Genomic DNA, 12,600 nt, shown 5'->3' on the forward strand with positions numbered 1-12,600 from the left:
CAGGTACAAGGGCCCCATACCATGGAATACCCTATGCATGAAGCATCCAATCCAGGTGATTTGTGGATACAGGGTGATCTGTGGATTGCACTGTTATGGAGGGGGATCTGTGGATGGCACTGTTATGGGCGGTGGATCTGTGGATGGCACTGCTATATATGTGTCACCCACAGATCCCCCACCCCATAACAGTGCCATCCATATATCCCCCACCACATAACAGTGCAATCCACAGATCACCACCCCCCATAACAGTGCCATCCACATATCCCCCACCCCATAATAGTGGCATCCACAGATGCCCTAATATACCAGAGCTAAACCTGTGGGAGGGGCCGGTGTTATGGAAATGCGGCAGGGCCGGTGCGTTCACTGTACTCTGGCTCCACCACTCACTCACTGCTTTATTGCCTAAACATTTTATAATATAGCTTTCATTGAAGTTCCGATCCCCAGCCCCATCTGTACTACTTACTAAATGTCCTGTAGCAGGCAGAGCAGGGCGGGCAGCCGGCCGTAACTCACTGACGTCACGTGCCTGCGCCGCCTACTTTATGAATGAAATAGGCGGCGCAGGACGGGACGTCAGTGAGTTATGGCCGGCCGCCCGCCCTGCTCTGCCTGCTACAGGACATTTAGTAAGTAGTACAGATGGGGCTGGGGATCGGAACTTCAATGAAAGCTATTATTATAAAAGGTTTAGGCATTAAGGAAGTGAGTAAGCGGTGGGGCCGGAGTACAGTGACCGCACCGGCCCCGCCGCATTTGCATGACACCGGCCCCTCCTCCCTCCCCCGTACAGCTGATAAATCGCAGTCTGCGATTCACCCCATAAGACGCAGGGGCATTTTCCCCCCACTTTTGGGGGGAAAAGTGCGTCTTATGGGGCAAAAAATACGGTACATTATATGCAACCGTAAATGGTGCCATTAAAATGTACAAAACAAGCCTATACAGCTATGTGAATGGAAAAATGAAAAAAAAAATTAAATTAAGGCTCTGGGAAGGCTGGGAGTAAAAAAGCAAACATAAAAAAACTGAAAATTACTCTGTCATGAAGGGGTTAAACCCGCTACTGTGGCAAAAAGAGACATGTCCACTTTTGGTGCAGTATATGTTCATGGCTTAGCTCCATTCAATGTAGCATCTGTAGCAGCAAAAGTCACAGCAGTTTCTATCATTATTTATCATTATACATGGTGTGAGTGGGCCCTAAGAGTATGGCAGGTCCTAAAGGTCTGCAACTGAGAGGGCATGCTGGGAGTTATTTCCAGAGAGGAGAACAGTAAAAATATTATATATATATTTTTTTTTTATTTAAACGGTAAATACCTTTTCTTACATTACTTTGGGGACCGTCCTGGCTGGACACACTTTTGTAATCCTGCTTGATTTTAAAAAGAGCCTCTTGCTTCTCTCGTTTCTGTCCTGTCATCACATTCTCACACATTGATCTCCCACGCTCTGTTTAGACTCTGGAACATGGGCAGGCGGCAGGGGCGCTCCCTCTCTGTGTGCAGTGTCAGCTGGATGACTCATGCACGTAGCGAGAGCAGAGGTCGGGGGGGGAGAAGAGAGTTGAGGAACATGGGCCCTGCAGCACTGTCCAAGTATAAAAGAAGACAAGCAACTAAATGATGTTTATTACAACAGTGCTTGCAAGCAGGCAGCTGGGGTTGCTGCTAAGTAGTATAGACAGACAGGCAAGGGGCCAACCGAGGATTTCACTGGCTCTCCCATGAGCCAGTCCGAGCTGGACAGGTTAACCCAATTTGAGAATCAAGGCCTTATTGAATTGCTTATCTATTAAACAAGGATGACACAGTTTAATTACATAGCTCTGTGCCATACACAGGGATTGATGCAAACTGCGCTAACTGATGCAAACTGCGCACTCATATGGATCTCTTCAGCTTCAGATTACAGTCCCTGCCCTGTCTCTGCAGTCTCACTGTGCTCTCCCTACACTGTTCCTGCGCTCTCCCTTTCAAATATTCCACAATTAAAAGCTTTTAGCAATACTATGCCTAGTGCTTGTCATGTCTCTATCCTCAGCTCACTATAAAATGATGCAGACCGCGCAGAATGAGACTTTTAAAGGGCTGTGACATCACAGGAACTGGCTAGCTGTGGATTGGCTGTCTGCATGGCATTATGAGTGATCTTGCATTCCAAGGCTTCTTACTTTTACTTTGTAACATATGCAGCTGCCATTTTAGCAAAAAAAATGATTGGTTACCACGAAGTGCGACTTCCACTTTGGATGTTTTGATTCACTCAACACTAGTAATATTAAACCACATTGCACTTGCCCCTATTTCATTAAAATTATGCCTGGGGATGCCTAGAGTGGAGTTGCAACTTTTTTGCAACTTTTAAAAAAGTTAATCTGTCTAAATTTTTACTAGAAGGTGCAGTGCTCAAAGATGTTTTCGCAAGTGACCGGAAAAAGTTGCAAATCCCCTACTTGTGACTTTTTGAAGCCAGAATTGTATACACTATACACTATATATATATATATATATATATTGTGGGGATCCGCTCTGGTAGGCAGTGGTAGCGAGTGCAGTATAGAGGCAACACAGACCGGTCTTGGTGTAAAACACAATGCTTTGTTTATTCACACGGTGCATATTTGTGAAAGACGGTGCAGTTCATAGGGAGGGTGGTCACACACAGCAAAAATAATAGTTCAAACACAGCAAGTCCCTGCTGCAGGCTACTTGAGGCCTGTTTCAGTCACATAAAGCAAAGTGTATTTAAAGCCAGGAGTAATGTCACGTTTTCTCCTTGGTGAAGTAAGTCCATGGGTCCTGCTTCTAGCCACAGGACACGGATCCCTCCTGGATTCAGCTGCGGGTCCCTGCCCACTCCTTTACAGGCCTCAGCACACAGCCCAGCTCACCTCCACTTCTTACTCTCACAGCCAGAGAACACAGACGCTCCACACTGTGCCCCACACCCTTGTTGCTGGTCGGGTTTTAACCCTTCCCTGCAAAACCTGGCCTGGACCGTGGGGAGACAGGCACCCTCCCGCATATCTGCCTGCTCCCAATAAGAGACGGCCGCTGCAAAATGCACTTTTCCGGCTCTTACTCCACCGGGGCCAGGACCCCCGGTGGCACGTACCTCCCGTTTACCACCACCCCAGGTACTCTCCTACATATCCCCCCCCCCCTTTGTTCAACCTGAAGGGTTGCACACCCTGTTCAATCCTGAGAGGTTGGACACACGTACAACAGTGTACCCGGGACAGGGCATCGGCATTTACCTGTAAGCGGCCTGCCCTGTGTTCGACACTGAACTTAAAATTCTGGTGGGATAAGAACCATCTGGTGACCCGGGCACTCCCCTCCTTGGCCCGGCTCATCCACTGAAGAGGGGAATGTTCGGTCACCAGACGGAACCTTCTCCCTAACAGATAGTACCTAAGGGACTCGAGGGCCCACTTTATGGCCAGGCATTCTCTCTCTACCACGCTGTACCTGGTTTCCGCTGGGGTGAGTTTGCGACTCAGGAAGACAACAGGGTGTTCCTCCCCACTGATTTCATGAGAGAGTACTGCCCCTAGGCCCACTCCAGAGGCGTCCGTCTGAACGACAAATTCCCGTGTGAAGTCTGGTGTCACCAAAACCGGGGACCCACACAGAGCAGACTTCAAACAGGAGAACGCCTCTTCCGCTTGCTCATCCCAGCGGACCATCACCGTCTTCCTCCCCTTTAAAAGTCTTGTCAATGGGGCTGCCACTGTGGCAAAGTTGGGGATAAAGCGCCTGTAATATCCTATCATCCCTAGGAACGAACGTACTTGCTTGGTGGTAAGAGGTCTGGGCCAGCTCTTGATCGCCTCAACCTTGTCTACCTGGGGTTTGACAACTCCCCGCTCAATCACGTATCCCAGGTACTGGACCTCCTCGAACCCGATCGAACACTTTTTTGGGTTGGCCGTCAGCCCGGCTTTTCTAAGTGAATCGACTACAGCATGTACCTTGGGCAGGTGACTCTCCCAGTCCTGGCTAAACACGATGATGTCGTCCAGATATGCCGAAGCATATGGACGATGGGGCCGTAGGATGACGTCCATCAATCGCTGGAAGGTGGCTGGAGCGCCATGTAGGCCAAAGGGCAAAACTTGGTACTGAAATAACCCCTCGGGGGTGACAAAGGCAGTCTTCTCCTTTGCCGCCTCCGTGAGAGGCACCTGCCAATATCCTTTTGTGAGGTCGAGGACCGAGAAATAGCGAGCTTTCCCTAGCCGTTCTATGAGCTCGTCTACCCGGGGCATGGGGTAGGCATCGAATTTCGACACTTCGTTGAGCTTTCTAAAGTCATTGCAGAAGCGCAGAGTACCGTCAGGTTTTGGGATGAGGACTATGGGGCTGGCCCACTCGCTCCTTGACTCCTCAATCACCCCTAACATCAACATCGACCTTACTTCTTCTGAAATGGCCTGTCGCCGGGCCTCCGGTACACGATACGGCTTTAACCGTACCCTGACGTGGGGCTCGGTGACAATGTCATGTCGGACTACCGAAGTTCGACCAGCAAGCTCAGAGAACACGTCCCTATTTCGACTCGCCAACTCTCTGGCTTCCTGAGCTTGTTTGGTCGACAGACCACCCGCTATCTTTACCGCGGAGGTGCCCTCCGGGACCTCGGGTGGAGCTGGGATCTTCCCCGCAGACAAGACAGTGCTTGGGCCGTCCCCAATGAGACACGCCCTATCTCTGCACGATTTCAGTAAATTTACATGATATACCTGTTCTGGCTTCCGCCGGCCTTGCTGGGATATCTTGTAATTCACTGGCCCTACCTTCTCTTTCACCTCCTAGGGACCTTGCCACCGTGCCAAAAACTTACTGTCAATGGTGGGGACTAGCACCAGTACCCGGTCACCCGGGTTAAATGTCCGGACCTGGGCACTCCGGTTGTATACCCGGCTCTGTGCCAGTTGGGCGGCCTCAATGTGTTCCCGGACGATTGGTAGGACTGTCTCGATACGTTCCTGCATCTTTTCTATATGCTCTATAATACTCTTGTGTGGGGTGGGCTGTTGCTCCCACGCCTCTTTAGCGATGTCCAGCAACCCTCTTGGCCGTCGACCGTACAATAGCTCGAAGGGCGAGAATCCCGTAGAGGCCTGGGGCACTTCTCGCACTGCGAACAATACGTACGGCAGCAACAAGTCCAAATCCTTTCCGTCTTTGGCTACGGTTCTTTTAAGCATAGTTTTTAGAGTTTTGTTAAAGCGCTCCACTAGTCCGTCGGTTTGAGGATGGTATACGGACGTGTGTAACCGTTTAACCCCTAAAAGCTTGCAGAGATCCCTCGTCACCTTAGACATGAAGGGTGTCCCCTGGTCGGTCAGGATCTCTTTTGGAATCCCCACTCTTGCGAACATACCCATGAGTTCTTTAGCTATGAGCTTAGCTGAAGTATGACGTAGTGGGATCGCTTCAGGATATCTGGTGGCATAGTCTAAGACCACCAAGATATGCTGGTGCCCTCTGGCCGACTTGTTTATGGGGCCTACCAGATCCATCCCTATTCTTTCGAAGGGGACCTCAATGATGGGCATGGGTACTAGGGGACTGCGATAGTGGGGCTGGGGGCTTGTCATCTGACACTAAGGACTCATGCACTAGGGTTACCAGGCTCCCAGAGTCCAGCAAAGCATTAATCGGATGCCCATCGACCAAGACTTGGCACAGAGGTGGCATATCGGCGTCCGGCCAGGCATCTGCGGTACATACAGGCCGGGCAAAGAAAGAGGACCGGCGAGCGAACCCGCAGTCCATGGGTTCAGGTGTTTGAGGACAGTTCGCTGCCCTATGTCCCAGGCCGTGGCAGTGCCAACATTGAATCCCCGTGGTCCCTCCCCGGTCTCTCTTCCCTGTAGTAGGACTAGCCTTCCCCCCCCTTTGTGGTTGGGTCCCTTTTTCCGGATCCCTAGCCTGAGAGGGAGCCTGACGGGATTCCCGTGCCTGCGTCTAATCCCGCACCAAGTCCTGGCTCGCCACATACCTCTCGACTAGGCTTACTAACTGATCCAGGTTGCCGGGGTCTCCCTGACCAACCCAGCGCTGTATGGCCCTTGGCAGTGTCCGCACCAAACGATCGACCACCACCCGTTCCACCATCTGCGAGGGGCTCAATGTCTCAGGCTGCAGCCATTTTTTTACTAGGTGTAACAGGTCATAGGCCTGGGACCGAGCAGGCCGGGACTCAGAGAAGGCCCACTGGTAGACTCGATGTGCACGCACATAGGTATTAACCCCAAGACGAGCCAACACCTCCCCCTTTAGCCTCTTATAGCTCTTGGCTTCCTCCTGACTGAGGTCGAAGTAGGCCTTTTGTGCGTCTTTCACTAAAAATGGCGCTACTACTTCGGCCCACTGTTCTGCAGGTAACCTTTCCTGTTCCGCAGTGTGTTCGAAGACCATCAGGAACGCCTCAATATCATCCTCGGGGCCCATCTTTCTTAATGCTGAGCGCACCTTATCCCGGGCAGCAGGTAGGACTGCGGTTCCCCCTGGGACGGTTTGTTGTTGTAACACACGCATGGACTCCTGCATAGTCGCCAGTTGCTGGGCCAGTAGACTATTCAACTGCCGCTGGTCTCTCAGGGCTTCCTCATGTCTCCGAGTAGCCTCCTCATTACTTTGCACCAAGTGTCTAATGGCCTCCTCCATCTTATCTGGAGCCACAAAACTTGCCGGCTTAATATATGACATACAGTCCAAACAACACAATTTTTCAGCCTCACTGCTGTTTGCCCGCTGAAGCCACCAATTGTGGGGATCCGCTCTGGTAGGCAGTGGTAGCGAGTGCAGTATAGAGGCAACACAGACCGGTCTTGGTGTAAAACACAATGCTTTGTTTATTCACACGGTGCATATTTGTGAAAGACGGTGCAGTTCATAGGGAGGGTGGTCACACACAGCAAAAATAATAGTTCAAACACAGCAAGTCCCTGCTGCAGGCTACTTGAGGCCTGTTTCAGTCACATAAAGCAAAGTCTATTTAAAGCCAGGAGTAATGTCATGTTTTCTCCTTGGTGAAGTAAGTCCATGGGTCCTGCTTCTAGCCACAGGACACGGATCCCTCCTGGATTCAGCTGCGGGTCCCTGCCCACTCCTTTACAGGCCTCAGCACACAGCCCAGCTCACCTCCACTCCTTACTCTCACAGCCAGAGAACACAGACGCTCCACATTGTGCCCCACACCCTTGTTGCTGGTCGGGTTTTAACCCTTCCCTGCAAAACCTGGCCTGGACCGTGGGGAGACAGGCACCCGCCCGCATATCTGCCTGCTCCCAATAAGAGCCGGCCCCGATCCGCTGTTAACAGCATAACCGCTGCAAAATGCACTTTTCCGGCTCTTACTCCACCGGGGCCAGGACCCCCGGTGGCACGTACCTCCCGTTTACCACCACCCCAGGTACTCTCCTACAATATATATATGTTCAGCTTCTTCTGCTTTATAACATTCTGCCTGCAGATTGCACTGTATTTCATGGTGAAAGGCTGTCTTTATGGGATTAAAGGCTGTACACACTTTTGCAACTAATATGCATCAAAAATTCTTGTAAGAAAATCTGAATACAATGGGAAAGGAGTTTTTAAAGAGGACCTGTCACCACAAAATGCAATACAATCCTAAAGCATCATGTTATAGAGCAGGAGAAGCTGACCAGTTTGATATAAAAGTGAAGGGTTTTCCAGTGCTTGATAGCATTATGTGTATAAGTTTGCATAAAGAGATAGCTGTCAGCAGGGGTGTAGCTAAATTCTCATGGGCCCTTGTGCAAAAGTTCAGCTTTGGCCCCCCTTTCCATAAGTGCTTTGTGGCCAGGGGCAAGGAAGCACATACCCTTTGTGCTGCCTGAGTCAAAAATTGAAATGGCATCCCCCCATGCCAAATTCTTGACCTAACCCCTTTCCTCCAGCCAGAGATGTAACTTGACCAGCATGCACTTTCTATAATACTGGTGTCTTCTAATGTGGCACAGGGGTCTTTGGGACCCCTCAAGATCCTGGGCCCAGTAGCAACTGCTACTTCTGCACCCCCTATGCCCATGGCTGTCAGTCACTGATAATTCCAACCTCCTGTACCGATAGGTCTTCACAGGAAGTGGAAAAAGCAGAGATATACAGGTGAAACTCGAAAAAAATTTATATTGTGCAAAGTTCATTTATTTCAGTAATGCAACTTAAAAGGTGAAACTAACATATGAGATAGACTCATTACATGCAAAGCGAGATATTTCAAGCCTTTATTTGTTATAATTTGGATGATTATGGCTTATAGCTTATGACACCCTAAAGTCACAATTTTGAGGTACCCTTTGATCAGGGATATGGATTAATTAGCTGACTAGAGTGTGACACTTTGAGCTTAGAATATTGGACCTTTTCTAATTTTAAGCTGCACACGGCCGTTTTTTTTTTTCCCGTTTACTGGCCGTTTTTTGCGTTCCGTATACGGAACCATTCATTTCAATGGTTCAGCAAAAAAAACAGAATGTACTCCGTATGCATTCCGTTTCCGTATTTCAGTTTTTCCGTTCCGTTCTAACATAGAACATGTCCTATTATTGCCCGCAAATGACGTTCCGTGGCTCCATTCAGGTCAATGGGTCCGCAAAAAAACGGAACACATACGGAAATGCATCCGTATGTCTTCCGTTTCCGTTTCGTTTTTTGCTGAACCATCTACTGAAAATGTTATGCCCAGCCCAATTTTATCTATGTAATTACTGTATACTGTATATGGCATACGGAAAAACGGAACGGAAAAACGGAACAGAAATGGAAGCACAACGGAAACAAAAAAACGGAACAACGGATCCGTGAAAAATGGACCGCAAAATACTGAAAAAGCCATACGGTCGTGTGCAATAGGCCTAAGTTGCATTTCTGAAATAAATGGACTTTATAAATTGCAGTTTTTACTGACTCTTTTCCCGCAAAACTATATAACTGCTCGACTTCTCCTGCTCTATAAAATGCTGCCTGCATATTGCACTGCATTTTGTTCTTTAGGTCTCATGCAAACAACAGGCAGAATTCGGTTTGGACAGGGAATAAATCAGGATAAGGTGACTACCATCAGACACATAAAACTTCCTGGACCCACTATCCCTACCTACTTGTACAGTTACACTAGGCAGTCCCTATACAGAAATACATGGGAGGGTGACACATAAATAGGGAACAGTGTGTGTCCGATTAGCATTTTCTGCGGCTCACACACGGACCCATTCATTTTTATGAGTCTGCAAAAAAAAAAAAACACCACCTGTCTTATTCTTGTTGATTTTGCAGACTAAAATAGGCTATTTTTCCAGTAGTTCCCACAAAAATTGCAGGATGCACAAAGACTGCATTTGTATTTTGCGTATCTGCAATGGCTGGATTGCAGCAGGTATTTAAAAGCGCTTCCTACTACAGGAAGATGCCTGAGCAACCTCATGGTTTTAGCTTGTCTATCTCCAAGTGCTAAGGTGTCTCTCTTGTCTGCTTCTCTGTGTACCGGACCTTGCTTATTGAACTCCTGGACTTTGCCTGTCTGCCTCTGACCTCGGACTTCGCTTGATTGCCGCCTGTCCAGACCCGGAACCTCCTGCCCACACAAGTCAACTCGGTACTTGCACCAAGTACTCTGACCCCCTGGTCAGCTGCCACCAACTCGGGGACTGCTCTTTAGTAGTTCCTGGCAACTACCATAATGGCCCAAGCCTATCCTCACCATCAGAGGCTCTAGTGACGACCAGGTAGTGGCTTAGTTACGCCCCTCCAGAGTATATCCAGTCAGTGGCGCAGTGGATTCACACCCGCTTGCATAACAGTTTGCTCAGGCCATGGACCCCACTGTTCCGAACCCTCCCAGTACCACCGAGTTACACCAGGAGTTGACTCAGCAGCGTGAGCGTCAGGATCAAATATTGTCCTTGCATTATACTTGAGATATTTTTTTAGCACCTATGTAGGACTTTGTTTTTCAAATTTTTATTTTAGGATTTTTTGTTTTTAAACCTAAGAAAACAAATAAAAGCACAACTAAAATATATATTTTTAAAAATTAGTACAATTGCCATTAAGATTATTTTGATATAGGGTAAAGATAAGTGAACTGGTTCATGATTCAGTCCAAATTATATATATTTTTTAAGTTCTGATTCACACCAGAGAAAGACTGGTAAACAAATGTGTGTTCTACAACTAGAAATGCATTGTCAAAGGGGTACTCTTTCTCATTATAGAGAGCAGCTAGTATACCAAGTACATGTGCGCAGTATTGTAGGCCAGGCGATGCCCCTATGGGTTTCTGGGAAACATATTCAAATTAACTTTCCTAAACCTATCTGATGCCAGATGTTAGACTTGATAATTTGCATATGTCTTCCCCAGAAATCAAGAGGAGCATTTTTCTAGCCTTCAATAGTCATCTCATATATATCTAACGTTTTCCATAATAGAAATGGTACCCACCCAGAGGTTCCCCTTTAGGCCAACTAGAAAAAATGCTCTCATCCACTTTGCTCTGATAAAGTGCTTTTGTCCTGAAAGAGCTATTTTCCTAGCTTTGTTATATAGACCTGTTTAAAAGGCTGTAAAGATTCTCTGCTAATTCACTGTATGCAAATTCTGTGAAAAAAATAGCATATGGATGCTGTACTCATCTTACTGTTTACTGTAACATTTAATTGCTGTGCAGTTGCAAATAGTTGTACTTATAGCTCATGATATTCACCTTTAGGATACATCATCAGTATACTGTAGCAAAAACAGACAATACCTTTAGTAATTACATTTTTCACTATTTTGGATTAGCTTCAAATGAACCAGAGAGACCACCAAAGTAACATTCAACTGAAAGTAAAACAAGACAATTACAACACACCACAAAGCTTACATTTCTTTCAATGAAACATGCTAGCAAGTTCTCTTACTTGAAGGACAAAAAAACCTGAATATTTCAAAAGAAGCTGGGTTGACTGGCCTTGCAGAGTACTCTTTGGGGGTCTCCTTATCATTATGGAGACCAAACAAATATGCATGAATATTGTATGCCAGATGACCTTACTCTTGGTTTCTAGGAAGGGTATATTTCTTAATTCTTCTGGCATTAGATAGCATATCCCCTCTTTTCTTTTTGGCAAGCAAGCTAATTTGCATACCTTTAGCATTCTGGGAAAGGTATTAAAATTAGCTTTTCTTACAAAACAGAAAACAATGCTAATATTTTCTCATGTCAGCCAATTTTTTTAAATACATTTTTTTGTCTATATTTTAGTTTTATTTTTATTTTGCCTCTCACATGGTCATACAAGATGACCGTTAGGGGCATTGTAACAGTTTTCTCCTGTAACTTGGACTGACCTAGTAACAAGGGAACAGTTTCAATGTACTCACTCCAGAGCTGATCTGAGTTTGCTAAGACCCAGAAGCAACTGCAGTTATTTTGCACCTTGCAATCATGTGATTGCTGGGACAGAAGCAGGAAGCATCATGGCCTAAAGTGTATACATGGTGCACATTGATGGTAATAACTACCCTTTGAATTCTATACGGGAAGTCCAGCTGCTACTAACAACTGGCTCCCCCACTCCTACAGTTGTATGAGCTCTAGGAAGGTGCAGGCTCATCAAAGACATTCAGATAAGTCTGAAAGTAGTTAAAGATATTTATATAGCAGGCTTGATATATAGTGGGCAATTACTATGCCATCCCATAGTAAGGTGTTTCACTTTGAAAAAAAAGCCTTATAATATAGTTTTTATTTTGTGTATACTGTTGTTTTTATATATATATATATATATATATATATATATATATATATATATATAATGGTAGTGCACCAAAGGTATTCATGATTTAAGTTTTAAGAAATGTAGCTTTTGATTTAGTTGTGTTAAATTTTAACATTTATGTTGCTGTGTTAAATAGGGAAAATCAGCAGCGTCTACAATCTGATTTTGCGGAAATGATTAAGGAGTCATTGAAAAAGAGAGAAGAAGAGGGCTACGAAATAAGACCACTGACTCGTGTGGCAAGTTATAGAAGTGGTACACTGGAATACCTACAGATAGCCAAAAGTGGACCGCCAAGCACTTATCTGTAATTTAAGGATTTGCTCATTACTGTACTGGACAAAGCTGAATGTAGATGATGCCTTCTAAAAATATGTTTAAGTAGATGCTTTACACTATATTTAAATCATATACATTTATTTGCCAGTTAAAGAAAAATGATCAGACTTTCTTAAAGAGTATTTGTGAACAGAGAAAAATCTTCACATACATTAAAACTAAGACGCCAGTCTTATTAACTCCTGTGCTGGTGGTGGATCTGCCGAAGCTATGTAGAGGGGCCAGCCTCTACATAACTTTGGCAAATCCAGCACTGGTCTAAGGGTACTTTCACATTAGCGGCAGGGGACTCCAGCAGGCTGTTCCGGCGGGTGAACAGCCTGTCTGATCCGTCCTGCCGCTAGTTCACGTGTGCCCTCGGACTGCTGCTCCATCCCCATTGACTATAATGGGGGCGGGGCGGAGTTCCGGTGGCGGCACGGCAGCACACTGCGAGAGGCAGGACG

The 12,600-nt window shown here is 46.6% G+C and overlaps 1 protein-coding gene across 1 annotated transcript in view; it reads left to right on the forward strand.

Moving 5' to 3' along the window:
• The window catches only part of GUCY2C (guanylate cyclase 2C), a 715,850-nt gene extending 703,724 nt beyond the window's left edge, over window positions 1-12,126 (forward strand). The window contains 1 exon segment of the mRNA XM_040408779.1: window positions 11,952-12,126. Coding sequence (XP_040264713.1) covers window positions 11,952-12,126 — 175 coding nt within the window.
• The last annotated feature ends 474 nt before the right edge of the window (window positions 12,127-12,600 follow it).

This window comes from Bufo bufo, chromosome 9, assembly GCF_905171765.1.
Source record: "Bufo bufo chromosome 9, aBufBuf1.1, whole genome shotgun sequence".
NCBI lineage: Eukaryota > Metazoa > Chordata > Amphibia > Anura > Bufonidae > Bufo > Bufo bufo.